Raw genomic sequence first — 27,443 nt, 5'->3', positions numbered from 1 at the left:
GCCTGCCCGCTTTAGGCTACGCCGCCGTAACTTAGCAGGCAAGTACTTTGAAAATAAAGTACTTGCCTCGCTAACTTACGGCGGCGTAGCCTAAACACGCTAAGCTACGCCGCCGCAAAGTTAGGACACCGTACATGAATCTAGCTATTGGTTCTTAAATGTGTATGGAGGAGTGTCGGGTAGAAAAGTTAATTTCACTTTGAGGACTACAATATTTGTAGCTGCTGACTTTTAATTTATAAAAACTTGGTGAAGTATGTCTTCATTCAATAACAGCAAGTTTACAAAAAGGAAGCCCTCTGGAAATGTCAGGTACCACACATACCGGTAAGTGGTTTCAGGTAAAGTCAATTTGAACATTGGTGTTTTTTTAGTTTTCTCTGTATGTGTATTGTGCAAAATGATGGCATTCTTTACTTACCTTCTGCCTAAGCTGGAACAGAAAACCAAGTACAGTAAGATACATGTCGTTGCCAGTGGGCATACTACCATTATTATTTTAATGATGTTGACTTTCCCTTCATCTTTAGCTCCTTAAAATAAAAAGTTATAACATATAAGATTTCTATAATTGATTGAAACATCAGTGTCTGGAAATACATAAATGTACAAGGCAGCTAGTCCATATGCTAAATCAACAGTCATTATAATGCAGCCAAGCAAATCAGGCAGTTTTCCCGCACATTAATGCAACACATGCAAATTTATTCATATATGTATGTTGTTCTATGGTTGCAAATGGCATCTAAATGCACATGCACCAAATCACATAGGCCCAGATTCTCGTAGGAGATACGACGGCGTATCTCCAGATACGCCGTCGTATCTCTGAGTCTGAGCCGTCGTATCTTGGCGCCTGATTCAAAGAATCAGATACACCAGAATTTGTATAAGATACGACCAGCGTAAGTCTCCTACGCCGTCGTATCTTAACTGCATATTTACGCTGGCCACTAGGAGCGTGTACGCTGATTTACGCCTAGAAATATGTAAATCAGCTAGATACGCCAATTCACGAACGTACGCCCGGCCGTCGCATTACAGATATGCCGTTTACGTTAGGCTTTTCCCGGCGTAAAGTTACCCCTGCTATATGGTGGCGTACATGCGGCGTACCAATGTTAAGTATGGACGTCGTTCCCGAGTCTAAATTTGAATATTTTACGTCGTTTGCGTAACTCATCCGTGAATGGGGCTGGACGTAATTTACGTTTACGTCAAAACCAATACGTCCTTGCGGCGTATTTGGAGCAATGCACACTGGTATATGTCCACGGACGGCGCATGCTCGTTCGTGAAAAACGTCAATCACGTCGGGTCATGGTTATTTTACATAACACACGCCTACCTCATCACAATTTGAATTAGGCGGGCTTACGCCGGCCTATTTACGCTACGCCGCCGCAACTTTCTTTTGAGAATACGGCACTTGCCTGTAAAAGTTGCGGAGGCTTAACGTAAATAGGATACGTTACGCCCGCACAAAGTTACGCCGATCTACGAGAATCTGGCCCATAGATGTGAACTATCCGTACATTATGGTGCACTGCTTTGATATAATAGTGCAGGTATATTTTGTTATGTGTTAAGGTGTTATTTAAAAGGAATGTACTGCATTAAAGTAGAACTCCAACTAATATTGTTGGGGTGACTTCTACACCTCCCCTCATAAAAAAAAATCCATATTTGTATTTACCATTTACAGAATGCTCCAGTACTGTCTCTGACTTTCATCCTGGTTCAGCGCTGCCAATCCTATGTTATTCTGCCCATTTTCTGTTAGCCTAGTATGTAATTTACATGTCATTGTACATGCCCCCCTAGGGGCCACATCATCATGCAAGCTTGGGCTTATAGAGCTAAAAGACTAAGTGACATTCATATTATGGTGACCGGATTTCTAAAATAAAATCGGGGGACATATTTTTTTTTTTTTTACTAGTAATGGCAGCAATCAACGACTCTCTGCCCATCGCCGCAGCCGCCTGCCTCACAGCCTGTCAAGTTTTACTCTCCAGGCCCCGGCTACTACTGGGTGGGGAGCGGAGTAAGATCACTCTGCCAGGGAAGGCAATAAGATAAGCAGGCAGGCAGCAGGCCGGGACTTGAGCCAAGGCAGAAGAACATGTGAGCGGAGCTGAATGGGCATTCACCCAAAACTGGAGAAATATTTCCTCCGCTCCGACCAGCACATGATCATCAGAAAGGGGCACAGGTAATGGAAAAAATACACCCCCTAAGCTAGTAGGAGCGGCAGAGCGTGGGTGTGTAATTCAGAATTATTATTATTTTAATTCTGCACTGACTGTCTTTGAAATTGCCCCAGCCCCAGCCCCTCAATCCGGGGACTGTCCCCTGAAACCGGGGATGTCTGGTCACCCTAATTCATATGGCACTAAGTAAGCACCAATCAGTCCTGGAAGAACACCCCCCTTTGCCACAAACCCCCCACCGCCACTGGAAGAAGTAGAGAAAACTGCTCTGATGTCACAGGATCGGTTGGGAAAGGAAAAAGGTAAAGGTTTCATATTACCGTATTTATCAGCATATACCGTGCACTTTTTTGCCCTAAAAATCAGGGCAAAATCGTGGGTGCGCGGTATATGCCGATACCCGATTTCCCACTCCGAGTTTGAATACTGAGCGCAGTACACTCATGTATTGTCGGGCAGTCTCGGCTCCTCTCGCGCTGATGTCCTGGACGTACAGGACGTCAGCGCGAGTGTAGCCGAGCATTGCCGACAATACACGAGTGTACTGCGCTCTGTATATGTCGGCGCAGTATTCAAACTCGGCGCGGGAAACGAGCGGGGAGGACGCCGCAGAAGGACGCCGGACCCGACGAAGAGGACACCCGAATCCGCAGACGGACGCCGGACCCGACGAGGCCGCCAATGGACGCCACGCAAGACACCAAAAATGTAAGTACAAAAAAACTTTTTTCCACAGGATTCGGGGCAACTTTGGGGGTGCGCGGTATACGCGGGAGCGTGCTATACCGCGATAAATACGGTAAATGCCCACCAAAGTATGTGTGTTGTATAGTGTGAATGGACCCCTACAAGATTATGCAGATTGAAGAATATTTGGGGTACCCTAGCTGTGAAAATATCACTCTTGTATGGGTGTCAGGATATTCTTTCTTGTGTGCCCAGCCCTGACGCCGGCAGATACTATCACCCACAAGCACCAAAGCCTCACCATCCTCCTTTTATTGTTGTTGATGTAGCACCCCCTGAAGGCATGGTTGTAACCTTCAGAGCAGTGTCAGATTAAATTCTGTGGAAGCCCCTAGGCAGTCTAAAACTTGGGACTCCCCTCACAGGTTTCTGGAGGTTTCTCATGCACGTGCTGTAGTGGGATAACATTGAAGTCAGTAGTGTACATGTCAGCCACTAGATGGAAATGACCATCACTACTGTATATTAAATGTATGTAGGTTGAACCAACACGTTTTATAAATCGACAGCTCAAAGGAGATGGGCTCTGAAGAGACAAACAGTAATGTGAACCTGATTTCTATGGTATATATACTTTAAAGTAGAACTGTAGAGAAAACGTTCTAATTTTGAATACAGTAAGGCCCTGTACACACGTCCGAGGAACTCGACGGGCAAAACACATCGTCAAGTTCATTGTGAAGCCGCCGAGGATCTCGGCGAGCCAAGTTTCCTCATTGACTAAGGAGGAAATAGAGAACATGTTCTCTATTTGGCCCGACAAGTTCCTCGGCGGCTTCCTCGGCGAAAAGTGTACACACGACCGAGTTTCTCGGCAGAATACAGCTCCGATCGAGTTTCTGGCTGAATTCTGTCGAGAAACTCGGTCGTGTGTACGGGGCCTAAGGGAGGGTTTTAACCACTGTCAGATTTTTTTACGCCATCTGTGTCCCATTGGGGAGATTTCTCTATAATTCTTGTCCCATAGCCAAACAGGAAGTTAGAGGAAATCCCTTCAAATTAAGGGAATTTCTTGGGAACCCCCAGTTCACCAGAACTAGTATCCCCTTTGGAAGATTTCCCTTCCATTCGTTTTCTGGGGACAACTCAAAATGTGTGTTTTTCTTTTACTTTCCCTTTCAATAATAATAGCAAAAAGGACAAATAGAGAGGTAGAATCTCCCTTATGGGGGTACAGACAGCAATAAAAACTGACATGTGTTGTAATCCATCTCCATTCTATCTAAATGAAAAATAAAAGTCGGGAGCTATGAAAGCGGCCAATGTACATACTGCGATTCGCGCAGCTGAGCCATCCCACCTAGGGTGACCACATTTCCAAATTACCATTCAGGGACACCCTCCCTTCCCAAAAATCAGCTTGTGCTGTAGCGAATCACAGCACAGTGATTGGACAGAAGAGGCAGGATTTATGATTTCTCCAATCACGCGCAGGGGGCGTGGATTGTGCTCCTCCAGGCTTTTCCCGGCCAGGACAAGTACTGTCAGTGAGCAAAACGGTGATGTGGCAGCCTTTTTTGGGGGCATCAGTTTGGCCTGGGGGGTGTCTGTGTCGGTTTCATTCTGGGACACTGTATTGTCCTGGAATGAATGTGCCCGGGACAGACCTGCAAAATGTGGGACTGTCCCGGGAAATCCGGGACACGTGGTCACCCTAATCCCACCTCAGTATAATGACGGCAGCTGGTCAGCAAGCAGTTAAAGGGTAACTCCACTTTTGTGGGGAATTTTTTTTCAAATAAAGAAAAAGTAATATAGTGTATACCATTGCAACACAAATCATATTGTAATTGAATGTTACAATGTAATTGAACTACACTGATCGCTGTTCTCGATGACAGGGAACATGATCAGTGACAGTGTCACTAGGCAGAATGGGGAGATGTTGTGTTTACACTAACATCTCCCCATTCTTCCTCTCCATTTGACGATCATGGGTATGCCTGCGGACATCGAGTCCGCAGGACCCACGGTCAGGCTCAAAGGGGACTTATATAAACGTCCTTCTGCCTGTCCGTGCCATGCTATACTGTCCTCATACACGTTAGCACGGTGTGTAATCTGACATGTAGCTAAACCGATCCCGTATTCAAGAAGAGAAGAAATTGTACTGCTTTAACTTCCTCTTTTATTGATAGTAGAATGACAGGAAAGCGGTGAAACTACAGAATAAAACAGTAGCATTTAGAACATATCTATGGTACATGGCCTAAGACACAGAATATATCTGCAATGCATGCAGCACATGGCAATACGAATAATAGCAACTAGCTATGAGACTAGTAACACATTTAGGCTAAGATAAATGTCACAAGATAGTGACCTTACCGACTATGCTTGAAAACAGGCTCAATAACTGGCTGATGAGGTAGGAACCAAGGGATGAGGATTAGGCTCCTGAGACAAGATGGTGACTGCATGCTGTATAAGACAGGACTGAGGAGAAGAAGCAGGAAGTTCCCACAATACCTCTGGTGGCTCCCACAATACATTGCAAAAACGAGACTAAATGCAATTCTGAACTGGTCAGTAGATGGTGCTGTTGCCACACAATAATAAAGTAAATGAATTATAAGACAGGTAAAAAGAATGCAATGTCAACTAATAACATACAAACAACTGGACCTGTATCTAGGGACAGAACACTCCCCGCTTGACGTCAACCGACGTCATTATTGTATTCGTTGGGTGTAAACAGTAGAACGAGTTCTCCTACTGGTCTGAGAAACAATTTGGTTTCTCCCTGTCTGCGTATTTTCAGTTCTACTTTACGTGTAATTCCATCCTTACTTGGGAATGTCTTAGTCACAAGACCTAACGGCCACTCGTTTCTTCGTGACTGGCAGTCTTTCATTAGGACTACATCGCCGGGCTGGAGGTTAGGCTTGCTGGTTTGCCACTTTCTCCTTGGTTGCAGAGTGGGAATGTATTGCTTTTTCCACTTATCCCAGAACGAGTTTGAGAGACTCTGTACTTGTCTCCATCGATTTCTGTAAAGATCTTTGGAATTAAATTCTCCAGGAGGAGCACAAATTTGTTCAGTCTTTTGTGTAAGCAGTGTGGCAGGTGTAAGAACTGTTGGGTCATCAGGATCGCTAGAAATCGAAGTTAGCGGTCTAGCATTTATGATAGCCGATACTTCCGCCATGAAGGTAGTCAGGCTTTCATGAGTCAACTTTGAAGATCCTTCTTGTAAGAAGATTGAGTCAAGGATTCTCCGTGCGATGCCTATCATCCTCTCCCAAGCACCTCCCATGTGTGAAGAGTGTGGTGGGTTGAAGGTCCAAGTGCAGCCTCGCTCACTGAGGTATCTTTCTATGTTGTTGACATCTAAGTTGGAAGAGAGTTGTAGTTCTCTCGCTGCTCCGACGAAGTTTGTGCCTCGGTCAGAACGAATGTGTTTGACAGGTCCCCTGATGGCGATGAAACGTCGGAAAGCATTAATGAAACAGGGAGTATCCATCGATTCAATTACTTCAATATGGACAGCTCTGATGGACAGACAGGTGAACATAATCGCCCAACGTTTTCCATGCGCACGGCCTCCTCTGGTTTGACGGACAACAACAGGCCAAGGACCAAACACGTCTAAGCCAACATTAGTGAAGGGTGGATCCGTACTTAGTCGGTCATACGGGAGGTTTGCCATCTTCGGTGGTTGCGACATACCACGAAGTTTCCGACAGGTAACACATTTAAATATGAATCTGCATACACATCTTTTAGCTCCAACAATCCACAGTCCAGCCACTCTTAGAGCTCCTTCTGTGAACAGCCGACCTTGGTGCTTTGTCTGTTCATGGTGGTGTTGCACGAGCAGAGTGGCTATATGATGCTGTCCAGGAACTATCACAGGGTGTTTCTCTTTTAGGTCCACATTGGCTTCCCTAAGACGTCCACCTACTCTCAAGAGCCCATCTTCGTCAATCACTGGGTCAAGTTTCCTTAAAACACTTCCTTTGGGCACGGATCTTTGGCTGACTATACAGTCGATTTCCGTTGCATAGGTTTCACGCTGTACAGCTCGGATGATTACATTCCTTGATCGCTCTAGCTCAAGAGCTGTGTAGACACGTTTACAATGATGCCAGCCTCTACAGGTATTTTTATCTGCCGATGAGGTCGCTTTGTACGACCGAACAATATGAGTCAGACAAGTGATGGCATGAACAAGAGATATCCAAGTAGAAAACCTATTGAATCTGTGGGATTTCAGGTCGTGGTCCAAAGTCTCTGTATGTAGCGCAGACACCTGAGGACGTATCTCAACATCGGTATGCGGGTCTACTAGTTCAAACATGGCAGTTTCTGTTGTGTTGGGCATCGGCTTATACAAAAAGGTGGGGCCTGTAAACCAAATTGTATCCTTGAGATGGTCAGCAGCGACGGATCTAGTTGCTAGGTCCGCAGGGTTGAGATGTGTAGGTACATGTTTCCATTGTTCAGGAGAGGTAGATCTTCTGATCCTTAGAACTCTGTTGTTGACATAGACATAGAAGCGTCTAGCTTCATTACAGATATATCCCAGTACTATCTTGCTATCTGTATAGAACTCTGAGTCTTTAATCTCTAGGTCCATTTCTACAACGATGAGTTCGGCCAACTCCACCGCTAACACAGCGGCACATAGTTCCAGGCGTGGTATGGTGTGTTCCTGGAGTGGCGTTAGTTTCGCTTTACTCATGACGAATCCTACATGACAATGTCCGCTGGTATCTATTGTCTTCAAGTAAGCTACAGCTGCAATTGCTTTGATTGAAGCATCGCAGAAAACACACAGTTTTTGAGTCTTAACCTTGGTAGTTGGTACAGAAACATATGGACGAGCTATGTGAAGATTGGATAAGGCTGTAAGGGAATTCTTCCAGGCCATCCACGTGGTTCTTTCCTTCATGGGAAGAGGAGTATCCCAGTTCGACCCTTCTCTGGTGAAGTCTCTTAACATAGCTTTACCTTCGATGAGTATAGGAGCTGCAAATCCTAGTGGGTCATATAAACTGCTTATGGCTGACAGTACTCCTCTGCGAGTAAAGGGTTTTTCTTCTCTGTTAACCTGGAAAGTGAAGGTATCAGCTTTTATATCCCAGAGTAGGCCAAGGCTCCGTTGCATCGGAGGCGAGTCAATGGTCTTGAGAAGGAAAGGCTTCCATCAATTTCTGGCTGTTAGAAGCGATCTTGTGTAGCCTCAGGTTAGACAGAGAGAACATCTCTTGGGTTCTTTTGAGGAGACTGATTGCAGTCTCATCTGAGGGCATTGATTTCAGACAGTCATCCACATAGAAGTCTTTCTCTACAAAGAGTCTGACATCCGCTCCATACTTTTCTTCTGCTTTCTGAGCTGCGCGTCTCAATCCATAGATGGCGACTGCAGGAGAAGGACTATTGCCGAAGATGTGAACTTTCATACGATACTCTGTAACATCTTTAGAGGGATCGTTGTCCTTGAACCATAGGAATCTCAAGAAATTTCTATGTTCTTTCTTAACTAGGAAGCAATGGAACATCTGTTGGATATCAGCTGTGAATGCAATGGAGTCTCTGCGAAAACGGAGAAGCACTCCTATGAGCTTGTTGTTTAGATCTGGGCCTGACAGCAAAACGTTGTTCAATGATACGCCTTCATACTTGGCGCTTGAGTCAAACACCACTCTGATCTGACCTGGCTTCTTCGGGTGATACACCCCAAACATGGGCAGGTACCAGCGTTCTTCCGATTCTTGAAGTAAATGTGCTAGTTCTGCATGACCATTCCGGAATATCTTTTCCATGAAGGTAAAGAAGTGATCTCTCATCTCAGGTTTGTTTCTCAGGTTGTGCCTGAGAGAGACAAATCGTTTGAAAACTTGCTCTCTATTATTGGGTAAGCGCTGTCTTTGAGGCTTAAAGGGTAGAGGTGCAACCCAGCTTCTTGCTTCGTCCTGCACCATACCGTGCTCCATTATATCTAGGAACAGTCTATCTTCGGATGACATCGCCATACGATTGTCCTCTTTAGTCTTGCGGAAGACTGTGGATCCTAGGTGGTCTTGATTGACATCCCAGATGAAGTCATCGTAGGCAGGACCTGCAAGAGCACCTAATGATGAAGTGCTTTGAGGCAGTTCCTTAATGAAAAGGTGATTTTCACATGGTTGTAGGAGAGATGGGCGTCCATTCTCAAGTGTACTGGTAAGCATGCTGTTGACAGTTGTTGGTCTGTGTACACCTCCCAAACATACTTCTCCTACAATGACCCATCCTAGGTCGAGCCTCTGGGCGTATGGAGCATTGTGAGATCCATTGATCTGCTGTCTAACTTTGTGGACCTGTAAGATATCCCTCCCGAGGAGTAGGACTATCTGAGCTTCGGGATCAAGGTTCGGGATCAGGTGTCTTATACGCTTCAGGTGAGGGTGATGCTCTGCTACTTCTGGCGTGGGTATCTCAGACCTGTTGTCAGGAATCTGGTTACATTCTAGGATAATTGGTAAAGGCAGACGCACTTGACCATCACTGGATTCAATTATGTAGCCGCTTGCCCTCCTTCCGGCTGTTTCCACAGTACCAGCACAAGTTCTTAGAGAGTAGGGGGCACCGGGTCCTCTGATGTGGAAGCTATCAAAGAAGGCAGACTTCGCTAACGACTTGTTACTTTGATCGTCTAGAATTGCGTACACTTTGATGGCTTTGTCTCGGTTGTCTTCTGGGTAAACCCTCACTAGGGAGATTTTAGAGCAGGATCTGCCTCCTCTGAGGTCTCTGCAAACCTCTGTACATTTAGAAGTAACTGCCAAAGTGTCAGTATTCTCTTCTTTTCGCTCCCCGCTTTGCTCTTGGGTTTGGGGTGAAGCCCACGGTGGTGGCCCAGGGTGTAGAGCTGTGTTATGATCTGTGCTGTCACATTCTGCACACTTTGCACTAACCTCACAGTCCCTGGCGAAGTGCGAAGTTGAAGAGCAGCATTTAAAGCAGATGTTGTTCTCCTTGAGGAAGGTCTTGCGGACTTCCAATGACTTTGCTCTGAAGGTTCTGCACTTAAGTAGGGAATGAGGCTTCCTGTGTAAGGGACACTGACTGCTCGGGTCCTTGGGTTTGTCTCCTCTTTGATAAGAGCTGAACCTTTTATGGACTGAACCTGTGGAAGAAACGTTAGTTTTGTGGACCTCTATCATAGCTCTACGTGGTTTACTGACTGAAGGGGTGGCACATGACATCATGAAATCAAAGCTAGGATCATTCCTAATTTTTGCTTGTTCAGAGACAAAATCTACAAACACATTAAATGGAGGAAATGGTACATTATAAGTCTGTTTATACCGAGAACCATGCATGACCCACTTCTCCTGCAGGTTGTATGGGAGCTTCTGGACTATGGGATTCACCCCTCTAGCAGTGTCAAGGAATGCCAATCCTACCAGATCCCCTTCTGCCTTTGCTACACTCAGCTCCATTAGTAAGTCACTTAAATCTCTAAGCTTTGAATAGACTTTGTTTGCTATTTTGGGAAAGTCCTCAATTCTCTTGAATAAGGCATTTTCTATAACCTCTGCTGCGCCATACATCTCATCAAGTCTATCCCAGACCCTTTGTAGACCAACATCTGGATAATTTACATTGATGTCTCTAATCCTTTTAGCGTGTTCGGCAGACTCATTTCCCAGATAACTCACCAAGACATCCAGTTCCTGACTATATGACAGATTTAAGTCTCTCATGGTATTTTGGAAGGAAGCTCGCCAAGCTCTATAATTCTCAGCGCGGTCGGTGAACTTTACAAGTCCCTTGATGACAAGCTCATGTTGAGCAAGGAACCTTGCAATGTCCATAGTGGCTTGATTAGCGCTGGGACCGGCTGGTGTTGTGTTGTCAGAGTGAATGTGTGGTGCACGGCCATACCTGTTGGAAGTCTCTGGTTTAACCGGATCTGTGTAATAACGTTCTGAAGCGAAAGGCATCTTTCTTAGCATTGGCCGATTTCTGATTCTCTGTTCTGGAGAGACTTCGATGTAGCTGGTTTCACTCTGATGAGTATTCTCTAGTTTGGTGCAAGGAGACTGATAGTCGACTTTCTGATGATCCGGATAAGCATGTTGGCTTGGCTCGTCAACAGACTGCTTTGTATTAAGCTGTGGAGCTGGGTTGTCATCTGGCTTGGAATGCTGATAGACGTATTGTGAAGTTCGCTGTTGTGGATCTTGGGATTCAAGTCCTGGATGGACGATGCTGCGATGACTCTTGGTTTCCTGAAGTTCCGTGGCTTCCAGAAATTCTGCTTCTGCGATGGCGGCTGCTGTTTCTTTATCTGCAGCGAGTTTTTCTAGAGTAACTTCAAGTTGCGCTTTCTCCATATCCAGAGAAGCTTTCTCCATCTTTAACTGCATCTCTTGTTCTGTGAAGCTGGATTTTGCCTTTGCAGCTTCTGCCTTTGCACGGGCAATGGCGGCGGCTTCTCTGATTGATGTCCTGCTAGAGCCACTTATCTGAGACCTTGTCTTGAGTGAAGATGCCCGACTACTAGACATGTTGCGACTGTTAGGAGACCGCTGCGACATCCGTATGCAGGCTCTGCGTGGATAATGGTGGGCTCCGTGTTGTGACTGTTAGGAGACTGCTGCGATATCCGTATGTAGGCCCTGCGTGGATAATGGCGGGCTCCGTATAGTCTAATCGTCTGAGCTTATTCTCAGCAGTCGTTTCACTATACTGTCCTCATACACGTTAGCACGGTGTGTAATCTGACATGTAGCTAAACCGATCCCGTATTCAAGAAGAGAAGAAATTGTACTGCTTTAACTTCCTCTTTTATTGATAGTAGAATGACAGGAAAGCGGTGAAACTACAGAATAAAACAGTAGCATTTAGAACATATCTATGGTACATGGCCTAAGACACAGAATATATCTGCAATGCATGCAGCACATGGCAATACGAATAATAGCAACTAGCTATGAGACTAGTAACACATTTAGGCTAAGATAAATGTCACAAGATAGTGACCTTACCGACTATGCTTGAAAACAGGCTCAATAACTGGCTGATGAGGTAGGAACCAAGGGATGAGGATTAGGCTCCTGAGACAAGATGGTGACTGCATGCTGTATAAGACAGGACTGAGGAGAAGAAGCAGGAAGTTCCCACAATACCTCTGGTGGCTCCCACAATACATTGCAAAAACGAGACTAAATGCAATTCTGAACTGGTCAGTAGATGGTGCTGTTGCCACACAATAATAAAGTAAATGAATTATAAGACAGGTAAAAAGAATGCAATGTCAACTAATAACATACAAACAACTGGACCTGTATCTAGGGACAGAACAATGCTGTTGATGTATTTCGTTGTGCGCTGGTCGACAAGCAGTTAAGGGGTTACCCTTTAAGTACATGCATGCTATGAAATGTACAAATGTAAAACTTGCAGGTGTTTATTACATCTCATAGAGATCACGGTATTCCTCGTGAAAATGCCCCCATCTGTATTTTCTCCAGAGAGCAGAGCCATCTTTGTTCCGTTATCATCTACAGTCACCATTTACTTCCTTTACTGAGATGCTGGCTCAGAGATAAAGCGTTTGGTCCGGATTCAAAAAGCCTGGCGTAAATTTGTGCGGGCGTAGCATATCTCAGATACGCTACGCCGCCGTAACTTAGTGAGGCAGGTTCTGTATTCAGAAAGAACCTGCGCCCTAAGTTAAGGCGGCGTAGCGTATGTGGTCCGGCGTAAGCCCGTGGAATTCAAATTATCCATGCAGTGGGCGTGTTGTATGGTAATGAAGGCTGACCCCACGTAAATTACGTTTTTGACTAACGGCGCATGCGCCGTTCGTGAACGTATCCCAGTGCGCATGCTCCAAATTATGCCGCAAATAGTCAATGCTTTCGACGTGAACGCAACTTACGTACAGCCCTATTCGCAAATGACTTACGCAAATGACGTAATCGATGGAAAATTTGACGCTGGCCCAACGTCCATACTTAACATAGGATACACCTCATATAGCAGGGGTAACTTTACGCCGGAAAAAGCCTTACGTAAACGACGTAAAAAAATGCACCGGGCGCACGTACGTTTTTGAATCGGCGTATCTACCTAATTTGCATATTCCTCGCGTAAATCAATGGAAGCGCCACCTAGCGGCCAGCGTAAATATGCAACTAAGATACAATGGCGTAAGAGGCTTACGCCAGTCGGATCTTAGCAAAATTACGCCAGCGTAACTTCTTTCTGAATCTGGCCCTTTATGTTCATACTGGAACCTGTTCAGTTCTGTGTTCACAAGCTTCTCCCCTTGCGACTAGTTACAAATTTACAATCTGATCACTGGGAGGGAGGAGACTGCGGAAAGGCTTGCTCCTGCCTGCCTCAGACTGATGACATCATTTCAGCCTAGGCAAAATCACTGAACTGGAGCTCAAAGATGGCTTTTTAATGATAAATACTTACAAAATAAAAATGATCATGTTGCTGTATTTTGTGACATGTCAGGAATTTATTTGTGCAGACTTATAAAGATACTAAAAGGTACACTTTAATTTAATAGATCAAAGCTGAGCGGATTGATGGTACCTAGAGCAGGTATCCTGAGCTCTGAACTCCACTCGCTCCATTGGCTGTGATAATCCTCTGTCTCCAATATTTTACAGCGAAGGCGCAGATCATAATCTAAGCCCGTTTCAAACTCTGATGCCAGCAACTCCTCAGACTGCTCTTTGCTATCTTTGTCATTCAATGTCTTCTGCTTTGCTTCCTGTATAAACATAACAGACAGGAAAACCACATCATCACATGCCACTATAGTCAGATGTCAAGAATCAGTTTGCAGGTAAGAAGAGGGCTGATTTATGAAAGGAATAGAGACTGTTCATTCAGCCAAGTGAATGTTCACTGAGCTTAGTAAATGCGATGATGTTCTGTTCACTTCAATCAGCCAATCATCTTCCAACAAGTATTAATTCCTTCACGCAACTGGGTATTCAAGGTGAACACAAGTTTTGCTTTATTTACTACTATTCACTTGTCAAAGTGAACATTTCCGCTAAAGGCTAGGTCCCGCTTCTCCAAGTCCAGGACTGCGTGTATATTGCACACTTTCCTGCACCACAGCACAAACGCACTGCTATTAGAAGATGCATGGTGGTGCCATTTACTCTTAATGCCACCCATAGATGTGCGTAGGGGGTGTACTAGCCTGGGCACACCCAAATCTTTATGTAGCGCCCTGCTTCCAATGAGTGGGCGCTATGTGTTAAAATTGTAGTTATCTGAGCAGTAGTTGGCTCAGAAGGATTAAGTCTAAATTGTGGCTCTGTCTCAGTTCAGCTGGTTGCATGATTTTCCTCCTGACGATGGGTGTCGCTGTCCCCGCTGGTCAGGGTTGGAAAGGCAACAAGCTGGATGCATTGGGCGCCTCTTTTCCCAGAAGCAGCCCAGGGGGCGTGGTAAACCCGCTGTGCATTTTGGGAGAGGGTACTTAAGGGACAGACACCATTTTATGGGGTTCGTCTCCCGATCCTCATCTGAGGGCCCTCCTGGCCTCAGGGATGTGTTGGCAGTTTTCGCCTCGGGGCCACGTTGGCCTGAGGCCTCGCAACTGAGATGTAGGCCCAGCAGCCACTGGGGCCTACTGATTCCCGGATGATTCTGTGTCGCCTTACCTGATGGAAGGGACCGAGCAATTGAGGACTCACTTGGAGGATGTTTCGGGATCAAAATTTACCACACAGTGCTGCCGGAACGGCTGAGAGATCCTGGCACTGAGAGCTGTGTTCTGTTATTTTTCTTCAGAAGTTAACCCAGTGAGGGGTTGCACAAGTCTGTGCCAGAGACTATTGAGCGAATCCTAAGTTCACCAAGTCTGTGGCAGAGACTAATGAACAAATTCCACTACCTAGTCTGTGGCAGAGACTATTTTTTGATCGAGCTTCGCACCATCTGCTAGGACAGTGAGAATGGGCCTATACGGTGGTTGCTGAGTCCACCGTGGAGACAGTTGTTCCTCTGGACCTAGGAGAATGTTCGTGATCTGCAAGTAAGGTACCTGAGTCCTTCCCATCCCTCTATCCCTTTGTTGGAAAGTTTGTTCAATAAAACCCTTGAAAGAGACTTTGTGTTGGTGCAGACATTTCATCCGGAAAACTCTTCAAGGAGAATCCCTGAGACGAGCGCAAGGAATAGTAATGTAACGACAGGCCCAAATTTAAACCAGCAGCTCCTAGGGTGGTAGTGCTACATTTACATGAAGTGCTGATTCCCTTCTGTAACGGACATATGCATGCTGCCGAGACAGTTATAAGCTTCATGCAGGAAGGACTACAAGGAACTGCATGGCTTGTCACAATTGGATGTACCACATTGTATTCTGAGCTCAAAGGGGTAATTGGACAAGTCTCTTTCATTGCTGAATGCTAATGTTCCCTTCGCATAGCTAATGAGAACTCTCTTGTGGAGGTAACAGCCCCGTGTTGGCCCCCCTGCCCCACAGTGCTGCTGGCTTCCCTCCTCTCCTCTCTCCCCAGGGGGATATTTGATCGAGCAGGGGGAAATTTTAGGATGGAGAGTGGGGAAAAGGGGCTAGTAAATATGTAATTTACCATTGTCTTACTTTTTTTAATGAACACAATGAAAACACTCACTCACTGTGTTTATGTTCGTAACTGAAGCATAGTAAAATGTTTACTATGCTTCAGTTTGTGAATGAGCAGGAAGTTGCTCGGCACAGACCACTACCCATTCATTCACTGTCCTTTGCAGCTGAGGATGCATAGAAAGGCATGCGTGTTTGAGCTTTGGGGTGCACACCCTACCGCACCGGAAACCGCAGCTTCTTGTGAACCATATAGCATTATATGGTTTCCCTGTGGCAATGATTTTGGAAAAGGTGGGGGACATTTTCCCTAGTTTTCAGGACGTACAGCAGCCCATTCAAATTATTAGGCTACTGTACTGTTGGAAGGCAACATGATTTAAAGGGGTTGTAAAGGTTTGTTTTTTTATTTTCTAAATAGGTTCCTTTAAGCTAGTGCATTGTTGGTTCACTTACCTTTTCCTTCAATTTCCCTTTTTTTTTTTTTTTTTTTTTTTTCTTTTTTAAAGTGTATTTTGTGCGTGTGCTCGAGAGAGGAGCTGGACTGCAGGAGTTGGGAGTAGGCAGGCCTCCCCCAGAGGCAATCTGCCACCTTTCTCCATGCCCCGGGTGGCAATGGCGGGTGTGTGAGGGGGTCCTCCCACACAGCCCGCCCTACCTGCTCCGCTTTGAAGCCCAACGGGGCAGAGGGACTCCCTATAAGGGAGTGAGAGGATTAGCCCGCTCAACCAGCCCCATTAGTCCTTCGCCTCTCTTTAGAGACCGCGTGGTCAATGTGCGTGTGTTAACCCAATTTAGAGTGCGTGTGTAGGTGTGGTGGTTTTTGTGGGAGGGGGGTGGGCGTACTAAGCACAGGCTTACCTTGCATAGCACACCCACCGGGAGCCGGGCTGAGACCACCAAACTCAATTCACATGAAGCCGAGACCGGGATCCGAACCTCTAGCTGCAGAGGTGGATGGCTTGTCAGCGCAGTGCCAATCGCGTTGAGCCACCGCAGCTCCCTTCAATTTCCCTTCTAAATTTTTTTTTTTTTTGTCTGAATTTCTCACTTCCTGTTCCTCCTCAGTAAGCTTGCCCCCATCATCTGAGCCGTTCTGACTGGGGGTTAGTCAGCGTGCTCACCCCCTCCCTTGGGACTACATGCTTGGGGAAACTATTCACAGTCTAGCTAATTATAGGTATAGAAAAATATGTACATATATGCAATAAATAGAGGGAATTCGTAACCACCTTTTGGAATATTAGTTTGTATATTGTAGTAATTACTTCATGTACCCATTCAAACGCTGCTGTAGGGAAACCACAAAAGAGTGAACCAAGCCTTAATAAACAGGAGGCCGAATATCTGAAGCCAGGCACGGCCACCAGCAAGATCCAGTAGATTCTTGCTGGCGGTTGTAAATTCACAGCGTCTTCCCACAAAGATGTAGTCCCAAGGGAGGGGGTGAGTATGCTGACTAACCCCCCAGCCAGAACCGCTCGGATAATGGGGGCAAACTTACTGAAGTGGAAAAGGAAGAGAGAAATTCAGAAAAGAAAAAAAACATTTAGAAGAGAAATCAAAGGAAAAGGTAAGTGAAGCAGCAATGCACAAGCTTAAAGGATAGATAATAAAAAAACTAACCTTTACAACCCTTTTAATAACATAATTCTGGTATTTCACTGGATGATACAAGCAGGTGGCCTCCAAGTTGGAATGTAACCAATTACGCCTCTGTGTAGAACAAGGGCCTGGCTCCTGTCCGGCTAGGGTGATAAGATGGAAATCATTGATTACCACTCTGCAAGCAATCTTCAAACAGAGCCATGACTGCCAGGATGATTGATGACGGTGGGTAACAAAGGAGCAACAGGCACCTGGAGATGATACATGGACAATGCTGCCCCTAGAGGCCAATACGCCAAGGCAGACAGTAATTTAATCCATTGAGAAGGACTACCTCTTGGAAAATATCTTATTGGATTGGAGGCAAGTGGGGGTGGTTATGAGTGGGTGTGAATGAATGTATAAAAAATACACACAGAAGAGAAATCGGCCCTTTTTGGCTTTTGGCCTGCTTCCTTCTTTTTGCCATCCTGAGCCCAGCTGACAAAACAATATCTTGAGGAAAGCATTGTGATAAGCACTTTTTATGTTCTGCTGTTATACTTTACATTAGTGTTTGATGCTAGCATATTCCTATTTTCTTGGGAAATAAATGAAACATTGTTTTACTAAGCAGTGTGTTTACTTTAATAGATAACCTTATATAATTGTGCTTATCAGTGTCTTAATAGTCTAGCTAATTATAGGTATAGATCCAGTAGATTCTTGCTGGCAGTTGTAAATGCTGCTTGCACACACTGGGCCAGATTCAGAAAGAGATACAACGGCATATCTCCTGATACGCCGTCGTATCTCTGAGTTCCGACGGTCGTATCTATGCGACTGATTCAGAGAATCAGTTACGCATAGATCTCCCTAAGATCCGCCAGGTGTAAGTGACATACACCGTCGGATCTTAGGCTGCAATTCCAGGCCGGCCGCTAGGTGGCGCTTCTGTATTTTTACGTGACGAATATGCAAATGAGGTGTTACGCCGATTCAGAAACGAACGACCGCCTGGCGCTTTTTTTTACGTCGTTTGCATTCGGCTTTTTTTCCGGCATATAGTTTCCCCTGCTATATGAGGGGTAGCTAATGTTAAGTATGGCCGTCGTTCCCGCGCCGAGTTTTGAATTTTTTACGTCGTTTGCGTAAGTCGTTCGCGAATACGGATGGACGAATATTTACGTTCACGTCGAAAGCAATGACGTCCTTGCGACATCATTTAGAGCAATGCACACTGGGAGATTTTACAGACGGCGCATGCGCCGTTCAAGTAAAACGTAAAAAACGCGGGGTCAAGGGAAATTTAAATAAAACACGCCCCCTACATCCCCATTTGAATTACGCGGCCTTACGCCGCAACACATACGCTACGCCGCTCTAACTAAGGGCGCAAGTTCTTTGTGAATAAAGAACACGCGCCCAAAGTTAGAGCGGCGTAACGTATCGGGGATACGTTACGCCAGCAGAAAGATACGCTGATCTTTCTGAATCTGGCCCACTGTGTGCAACCATCAACTGTCAGCAGCGACTATCAGATTTGTATCCTGTATATATCGATAACACACTCTGCTGCTGTTTGCATGTAACCGAAATGCATGAAATCAGATGCGTACTGACCCTGTACACAGCCAGGCGTTCCTGCTGTGTTTTGGTTGCACACAAACTGGCCAATGGCTCCTGCTACTGCCTCCATGGTCAGTGAGGAGAGAGAGAGAGCAGAGAGAGCTGCTGCTCTCGGGTACAGCGATGGATCAATATCAGGCTCAGGTAAGTATAAGAGTTGGCTGGGGGGGAGCTGACCACAGAAAGTTATTTTTTTTATCCAAATGGATAGAATTCTTAAGGGGACCAAATGGCACACTAGCTGAATAAACGGCATGAACGTGCCATTACTTCAGTGCACATGTGCTTATGACATCAGCACATGTTGATACAAGGGATATCTCCTAAACCGTGCAGGTTTAGGAGATATCCAGGGTAGCTACAGCTAAGCCTTATTATAGGCTTACCTGTAATAAAAAAAGGGTTAGACACACTTCTGTTAGAGAACACCTCTCCCTCCCAGTGTGCAGCATTTGTGAGTTGGTGAGTTGTGAGCGGAGCACGCACTGACCTCCATAAACTCAGTAATCCCATCACCTTGCTCCCACAGTTTCAACTGGATACAGAAAATGCACCTTCTCCATAACTCCATGTTTGTTTTTCATTCCTGGAGGGCCCCATCTCATCCCTCTCTCCCCCGACTCCAGGCTGGACCTCTAGGTACTCTGTGCCATAGGGGACGGTCCCAGAATGTGGGGAACTGGCTGTTAGTGAAGGGGCTAAGCATAACACCCCTTTACTACGGCCCCGTACAGACGACCAAACATGTCTGCTGAAACTGGTCTGCGGGCCAGTTTCAGCAGACATGTTCGGTCGTGTGTAGGCCCGAGCGTGCAGGATTCCAGCAAACATTTGCCCGCCGGGCCTTTTCCCAGCGGACAAATATTCCTGGACTTGTTTTAAAACAGTCCGCTGGAATCCTGTCTGCTCGGACATGTTCGGTCGTCTGTACAGACCTACCGTACATGTCCGAGCGCCCGCCATCCCTCGCATGCGTCGAATGACTTCGGCGCATGCGTGGAAGCATTTAACTGGCAGGCCCGCCCACGTCACCGTGTCATTGTCGTGGCGACACCGCGTCATCCTCGCGGCGACACCGCGGACACGCCCCGCGTATTGTTTACGCGCGGATTTCTGTACGATGGTTAGTACAGTCCATCGTACAGAAATCCCCGGGCAGACATGTATGGTGAAAACGGTCCGGCGGACCGGTTTCATCGTACATGTTTGCCCGTGTGTACACGGCCTACCAGAGTAACTATCTTAACCATGTCACCCGTCTCCTGGCTGGTTGGTTGAGTTAGCAAGTGACACAAGTGACACAAATTTGATTAATGGTATTGTTAAACCTTCATTGGAACTTACTGGTGGTACAAAGTCTTTGTCTAATACTGTACATTTTAATATAATACAGTATATCTCACATGTAATGGAGTAATCTTTCTACCTGGTACAGCCCATAATGCCCATAAGAACCACTGTAATCTGCCTCTGCACCAAATAGGGGTACACTGTATTGCGAAAGCAGTCTCACCTGAGATATTAAGCTCTGACTGTTCACACTCATTGGATAGTTATAACAGAAGATCCAGAGGCATGACCACATATGTACAGCCATGGCCAAATGTTTTGAGAATGTAAAGGATAAATAACCTCAAGGGTAGGACTATAGCGGCACTGAAGTGAAGAACCAAAAGGTTGTATAAAATATAAATTTTATTAATACAAAAATGTAGAAAAATATGTCATGAACAATGATTAAAAATATGGATCCAGACAAGCCATACATGGTAAGATGAAAAAGACAAAATACAGGCACCTTGGCCCGGATTCACAGACACTGGCGCATATTATGTCGCCGTAGCGTATCAACTTTACGCTATGGCGATGCAGCGCAGAGAGGCAAGCACTGAATTCACAAAGCACTTCCTCCCAAATCTGCGCTGGGTTTCTCAGGCATAAGTCGGCGTAAGTGGAAGTGGGCGTGAGCCATGCTAATGAGGCGTGACCCCATGCAAATGATGGGCCGAGCACCAGACAGATACGTTTCGCCAACTGCGCATGCGCCCTCCCGTGGGCGCATCTCAGTGCGCATGCTCACAATCACGTCAGAACAACTGCCTAAGATACGTCAGATCACTGCCTAAGGCGTGAACGTAACCTACGCCTAGTCATATTCACGTCCTACGTAAACTACGTAATATACGTCGGCTTGTGTTCCCTGGTGCAGCCCTTTGCATGGATGCTGCTGAGTTACACCTCCTTTATGGGGCATAACTTTACGCCAGACGTATGACTTTACGCGCACTGCGTCGGACGGACGTACGTTCGTGAATCGGCGTATCTCCCTCGTTTGCATATGTAAATAGAAAATCAATGGGAGCGCCACATACGTCCAGCGTAAATATGCGCCCACTCTTTGCCGGCGTAGGCAAGTTACATCGGTCGGATGAAGCCTATTTTCAGGCGTATCTTAGTTTCTGAGTCCGGCGCACAGATACGACGGCGCATATTTGCACTTACGCGGCGTATCTCGAGATACGTCGGCGCAAGTGCTTTGTGAATCCGGGCTCTTGTCTTTTTCATCTTACCATGTATGGCTTGTCTGCATTCATATTTTTAATCTGTGTTCATGAGTCATGACATGTTTTTCTACATTTTGGTATTACCGTATTTATTCGAGTATAACGCGCACACGTGTATAACGCGCACCCCTAATTTTCGATTAAAAATCGGTATAAAATCATTGTAATTGCCAAAAATAATTTATTGTATTTATTGTATGTCCAGCCATGTCCCCTGTATGTCCAGCCATGTCCCCCGTATGTCCAGCCATGTCCCCCGTATGTCCAGCCATGTCCCCTGTATGTCCAGCCATGTCCCCCGTATGTCCAGCCATGTCCCCTGTATGTCCAGCCATGTCCCCTGTATGTCCAGCCATGTCCCCCGTATGTCCAGCCATGTCCCCTGTATGTCCAGCCATGTCCCCCGTATGTCCAGCCATGTCCCCCGTATGTGCAACCATGTCCCCTGTATATGCAGCCACTTACTGTTAATCACCGCGGCGCGGGAACATTACAGACAGCGTTCGATTGAACAGCTGTTTTCCCTGCCGCGCATAGACACTCCCCCTTGCTCGCGATTGGACAGATCCATCCAAGGGGGAGTGTCTATGTGCGGCGGGGAAAACAGCTATTCAAACGAAAGCTGTCTGTAATGTTCCCCCGCGCCGCGGTGATTAACGTTGTAGCGGCGTTGGTGGTGGCGGCGGCGGCGGGTGGCGGAGGGGGGAAGTATTCTATTCTAGTATCGGCGGTATTAGCGGGAGTACGAGTACTCCCGCTAATACTCGGTATCAGTCCCGCCACTGCCACCCCACCCCAGTCCTCGTTTATAACGCGCACCCAAACTTTGATTTCTTTTTTTGGTATAAAATTTTGCGCGTCATACTCGAATAAATACGGTAATTAAATTTATATTTTATACAACCTTTTGGTTCTCCACTTCAGTGCCTCTATAGTCCCACCCTTGAGGGCATTTCTCCTTTACATTTAACCAGGGATGATGGCACCCCATCCATTTCAGCCACTATCCATGTCTAAATGTTTTGAGAATGACACAAATATTAATTTTCACAAAGTCTACTGCTTCAGTGTTTCAGGGTTTTCTTGTCAGATGTTACTTTGGTACCCTGAAGTTAAAATTTTAAGCATTTCATAAGTGTCAAAGGTTTTTATTGATAATTACATTAAGTTTTTGCAAAGAGTTAATATTTGCAGTGTTGACCCTTCTTTAAGACCTCTGCAATTCACCCTGGCTTGCAGTCAATCAACTTCTGGGCCACATCCTGACTAATGGCCGCCCATTCTTGCATAATTAACACTTGGAGTTTGTCAGAATTTGTGTTTTTTTTTGTTCACCTGCCTCTTGAGGCTTGACCACAAATTCCCAATGGGATTAGGGTCTGGGGAGTTTCCTGGCCATGGACCCAAATTTTTTATTTTTTGTTCCTCAAGCCACCTATTAGTGGGAATGCTCAGTAGCATTCCCACTATTGTTATTCGTTTTTTCATTATTCCTATTCCGTATGTTTTTTGGCTCTGCGTAACTTCTGCATACTTTCAGCTATTAAAACCATTCAACTTATAAAATGTTCAGCTCTTTCAGCTAATGATGGGACTTCTTCAACTTTTTTCTACTATTTATACTTTTTAAAATATTAAGATTTTTAACACTTTTTTTTAACATTAAAGTGAATGAGAGCATGCTTCAAATCCTTAAAATCTTCTTCCGCTCCCAAAAGTTTCAGCTCCTTCATACTTTCACCTACAGACGCCAAACAAACTTTAAAATGTTCACATATTCAGCTATCCGGCTATATCTTTTCAGTTTGATATCTTTTACAGTTTTTGGGAAAAAGCTTAGTATTCATTTCAGGAAATGTTATCGATTAAACAGAGTGTGTATTTTTACTGTTAAAAAAAAAAAAACAGAGTGTGTATTGGGCTGCTTAGAGTGGATGATGTCATAGCACAGAGCCTTAAAAAAATTATCTTCGTTCCTTCTCTATAAATTGCTCTCACTCCCATAAGATCTACTTGTCATACACAATTTAGGTAGGTATTTTTGTCTAGTTTCAGGCAATGTGCTCAGTTTTGTGATACGCCTTTTACTTTTGGCTGGTTGAGCTTCCAAATGACAAGAGTTCTACACTTTCTTCCATTGACTGTCCTGTATAAAATTCTCCACATTTCCCAGCGAAACGCACAGCGAACTTCTTTTTAAATCGCTGACATACCCATATGTTTAAGTTTATGAACATAAATTTTATATCAATATACGTTCACAAAGGCCTAGTGTCTCTAATGGTGAAGTCGCTGTTTCAAAAGCATGTACTGTTTTTTTTAAGGCTTTTTTGAAGGGTTCTCTCACACTGTCTCTCATTCATTAGGTATGGGGATTAATGATCAAAAAGCTTTTCAAAAAAACTTTAAATATTCCACATCTTTCATACATTAGTGGTGTTTTTAAACTTTTTAAACAAAATTCTTGTTTATTTTAAAACCATTCCTACTTTTCCAACTATTCTCACTTCTTCATCTTTTTCTTACTGATTTAAGCTATTCATCCAGTTAGCTTTAGCAATTCTGCTATTCAGCATTCCAATGCATTTTCTGCAGGAAATGCATTTTCTAGTTTATGACTTTTGCCTTTTGGCAAGGTGCTCCATCATACTAGAAAAGGCATTGTTCATCAACAAACTGTTCTTGGATGGTTGGGAGAAGTTGCTTTTGGTGGATATTTTTGTACCATTCTTTATTGGTATGCCACAGTGCTGATAGCACTCACCTTTTCTTCTCTGGACAAGGTTTTTTCTGGATGCCCCAAACAATTGGAAAAGGGGATTCATCAGAGAAAATGACTTTACCCCAGCCCTCAGCAGTCCATACCTGTACTTTTTCCAGAATATCAGTCTGTCCCTGATGTTTTTCCTGGAGAGAATTTGCTTCTTTGCTGCCCTTCTTGACAGCAGGCCATCCTTCAAAGGTCTTTACCTCACCTGCCTGCTAACATTCTTGAGCAAGCTCTGCATTGGGGGTGCCCTAATCCCGCAGCTAAATCAACTATATGAGATGGTCCTGGCACTTGCTGGACTTTCTTGGGCTTCCTGAAGCCTTCTTCACTAATCCAGTGGAAACGTTTTTTTTTTTTTATGGGATTAAGTTCATTTCAATGGCAGAGGGACTTTGAAATGAATTGCAATTCATCTGATCATTCTTCATAACATTCTGGCAAAGCTGTATCTTGGCCTAGGCCAACAAGGCCCAGGCCTAGGGCAGCGCTTTGAAGGGGGCAGCATGACAAGAGTCCCCGCCGGCTTGCGCTACACTTTTAGTGCAGGACAAGTCTCATGAGGTGGACTGGGCCGCAAGACAAATTTGTCTGGTGCCCCCATAAAGCGCCTACACTGCTCCAAGTATGATAGGGATGGCGCAGACACAAGGGACACTGACATGGTCACCTATACCTGGCAGGTCGGTAGTAGGACTCTCCTGCAATCCTTTGCTGGTGTCAGGGAATCTTAATTTTATTTCTGTTGATTGCTGATGAGAAAAATAAACAGATGGATTTATTTGTGCTCCCAATCCTTCCTTTGCTCACTGCCTGGACCACATAACTTCATCACTGTGCTACATGTTTTCTGCTGCACCACTGACATTGTTATATCCTCTTAGCCCTCCATAAATTTTGCAGAAATTTGTGCTTAAAGTAGAACTATAGGCAACACTTTTTTTCCATTTTGGATAGAGTAAGGGATGGTTATAGCCCCTGTTTTTTTTTTTTTTTTGCCTTTCGTACATTACTTTTTATTTCCTGCACCATAGCCAAACAGGAAGTGAGAGGAAATCTCTGCAGATTAAGGGAATCCATCCCCACAGGCCCTCAGAACTAGTGTCCCCACAATTTCAGGGCAGGTCTTAAACAGGAAGGGGTGTGACCTTGACAGGAAGGGGTGGATCATATTTAAATTAGGGGTTGCATGAGTTTCATCAGGCCTGGGGCAGCACAAAACCTAAATACACCACTGCATTCTGGATTATTTACAAATTGCCATCATAAATATTGAGGCAGCAGACTTATATTTGTGTCATTCCTAAAACTTCTAACCACTGTTGTGCTTTCTACATAGGCTTTTCTAACTGGCAGGTGGTTAATTTTCTTGATGTATGTCGTCCTTTTTTATCATATCATTTGTTTTCTTGATAATCTTGTTAGAATCTACATTATTTTTCACACAGTTGCACACATTTATATGACACTTTGACACTTTAACAGATTGCAGTGTTACCTTCCAGGTTGATGTATGCCTCTTCAGCTGTAATTGATATTGTAAATTTTCACCTCCAAAATACTGTTCATAACCATTCCACATTAACTTGTACGTAGTTCCATTGATCGTGTATGAAAGATTGACAGGTGGATCCAACTTGACTGTACAAAGAACAACAATAACAATATTAAAAGTAATGATCATACATTTACTTCTATACAGTACTTTGCTTTGCCCATATATACAGCACAAACTGAAACTGAGCAAAAAGACTTCATCAGTTTATAAATGATGATGTCATAAATCAGGGGTGTCCAAACTTTTTTCAAAGAGGGCCAGATTTGATGAAGTGAACATGCGTAAGGGCCGACCATTTTGCCTGACACTCTTTGAACTATTAAAATTTGGTCTAATGCCGCGTACACACCATCGTTTTCTGCGATGGAAAAAAACGTCATTTTCAAAAACGTCAATTTAATTGACCGTGTGTGGGCAAAAACGTCGTTTTATGTCTTCTAAAAAACGACAGAAAAAAATTGAAGCATGCTTCAATTTTATGTGTCGTTTTTGGCCGACGTCGTTTTCTGTGTTCTAAACATTGACCGTGTGTACGTAAAAACGTCGATTTAAGCCCGCGCATGCTCAGAAGCAAGTTAGGAGACGGCAGCGCTCATTCATGTAAAACGACTGTTCAGAATGGAATCAGCACATTCGTTAAGGTGTTTTTCAGCTTATAGACAAGAAAATAAAGCGCTTCTTTAACCCCTGCTTTTAACTGCTACCCAGAAATGGACGTTTGTTGCGGCTGATCTTGTTGCATAGTTATGACAAGCTTTTAATTAGTTTCTTTCTTGTTTGATAATGTTTATGTTTGTGTTCTGTTATTTAGTTGTATCTTCCATCTTAAACATTTTAAATATATATATTGGTCCACCTTTTTTTTTTTTTTTAAATTTTTGTCACCAATTTGATTAGTAATCTCTATTTTGTTTTTATTTAGGAGTGTGTGAAGTGTCTGCAACAACCTAATTTTTTAGTTAACTCACCCACAAGCATGTTTTTTTACCTTGTTAATGTTTGCATTATTTATTTTGTAATGGGTCTGCCCACTCAATACTGATCTCTCAAATCTACAATAAAGAAACATGTTGAAATTTGGCAGAAAAATTAATTTTTATTTTAGTCTTCATAAAAATTTTGAAAAAAAAAAAGTGGCAACCCAAAAACACAACATAATAAAAACAAAGATGCCAAGGTAGGCAGCACTTTAGAGCATGCTTGTTTTTTTCTGAAAACAAGGATCCCCGAATCCACAAATACAGCCTGTGAGTCCACATTAAAATTCCATCAGGGGCACCGTATTATTTCTTCGCCCTTTTCTTCCCAGCAGCCTTCCCTGCAGTCTTCCCTGCAGCCTTCCCGGTAGCCCGAGTCCTTGGGGGCTGGGTTCCTGGAGGAGATGAGGTGGCAGGAGCCATAGCAGCCTCATGAGGTGGAGAAGCAGGAGCAGGTGGAGGAGCAGGAGCAGGTGCAGGAGCAGGAGCAGGAGCAGGAGCAGGAGCAGGAGCAGGAGGAGCAGCAAGGACAGGAGGAGCGATCCGCACAATGTGGGTGTCGTCATCGAGCTGCCCCAGGGATGCCATGGTTATGGCTTGGAAGATGAGGAGTTCGCAGCGCACACGCTGGCTCTGCTCCAGATTGTACATCTTGGCTGCAATGAGCGCTGCGAACCCCTCAACTTCACTGGGTGGCTCTCGGATGGCTGCAGTAGCTTGGCGAAGCAGGCCCTGGGTCTCCTCCTCCATTTGTCGCATACTCCTGAGCCGTTTATTGGGATTGCGGAATGGAGGGATCCGGGAGATGGTATCCCGCCGGCGTGCCTCCTGGGTCCCAC

General features: G+C 44.9%; 2 protein-coding genes across 3 annotated transcripts in view; both read right to left on the bottom strand.

Annotated features, from left to right (window-relative positions):
* Positions 1-27,443, bottom strand: part of LOC120943427 (interleukin-9 receptor-like) — a 64,131-nt gene that overhangs the window by 17,230 nt on the left and 19,458 nt on the right. The window contains exons 4-6 of the mRNA XM_040356717.1: positions 25,568-25,710; positions 13,506-13,686; positions 422-533 (exon numbers count right to left, since the gene is read on the bottom strand). Of these exons, the coding sequence (XP_040212651.1) occupies positions 422-533; positions 13,506-13,686; positions 25,568-25,710 (436 nt within the window). The remainder of the gene's footprint in view (positions 1-421; positions 534-13,505; positions 13,687-25,567; positions 25,711-27,443) is intronic.
* Positions 4,992-8,078, bottom strand: LOC120943426. 2 transcript variants are annotated; one of them, XM_040356715.1, is made up of 2 exons: positions 5,289-8,078; positions 4,992-5,122 (listed from the first exon to the last, which is right to left on the bottom strand). In XM_040356715.1, exon 1 carries the CDS (start codon positions 8,068-8,070, stop codon positions 5,620-5,622), a length of 2,451 nt encoding a protein of 816 aa, XP_040212649.1. In that variant the 5' UTR covers positions 8,071-8,078; the 3' UTR covers positions 4,992-5,122; positions 5,289-5,619. The 2 variants fall into 2 exon arrangements, with proteins under 2 accessions (XP_040212649.1, XP_040212650.1); XM_040356716.1 differs by lacking the exon at positions 4,992-5,122 and having other exon boundaries at positions 5,742-6,006; positions 6,071-8,078.

Source organism: Rana temporaria, chromosome 6 (genome assembly GCF_905171775.1).
Source record: "Rana temporaria chromosome 6, aRanTem1.1, whole genome shotgun sequence".
In the NCBI taxonomy this organism is placed as follows: domain Eukaryota; kingdom Metazoa; phylum Chordata; class Amphibia; order Anura; family Ranidae; genus Rana; species Rana temporaria.
Note: the sequence above shows the minus strand (reverse complement) of the source record. Positions and strands in the feature narration are given on the sequence as shown.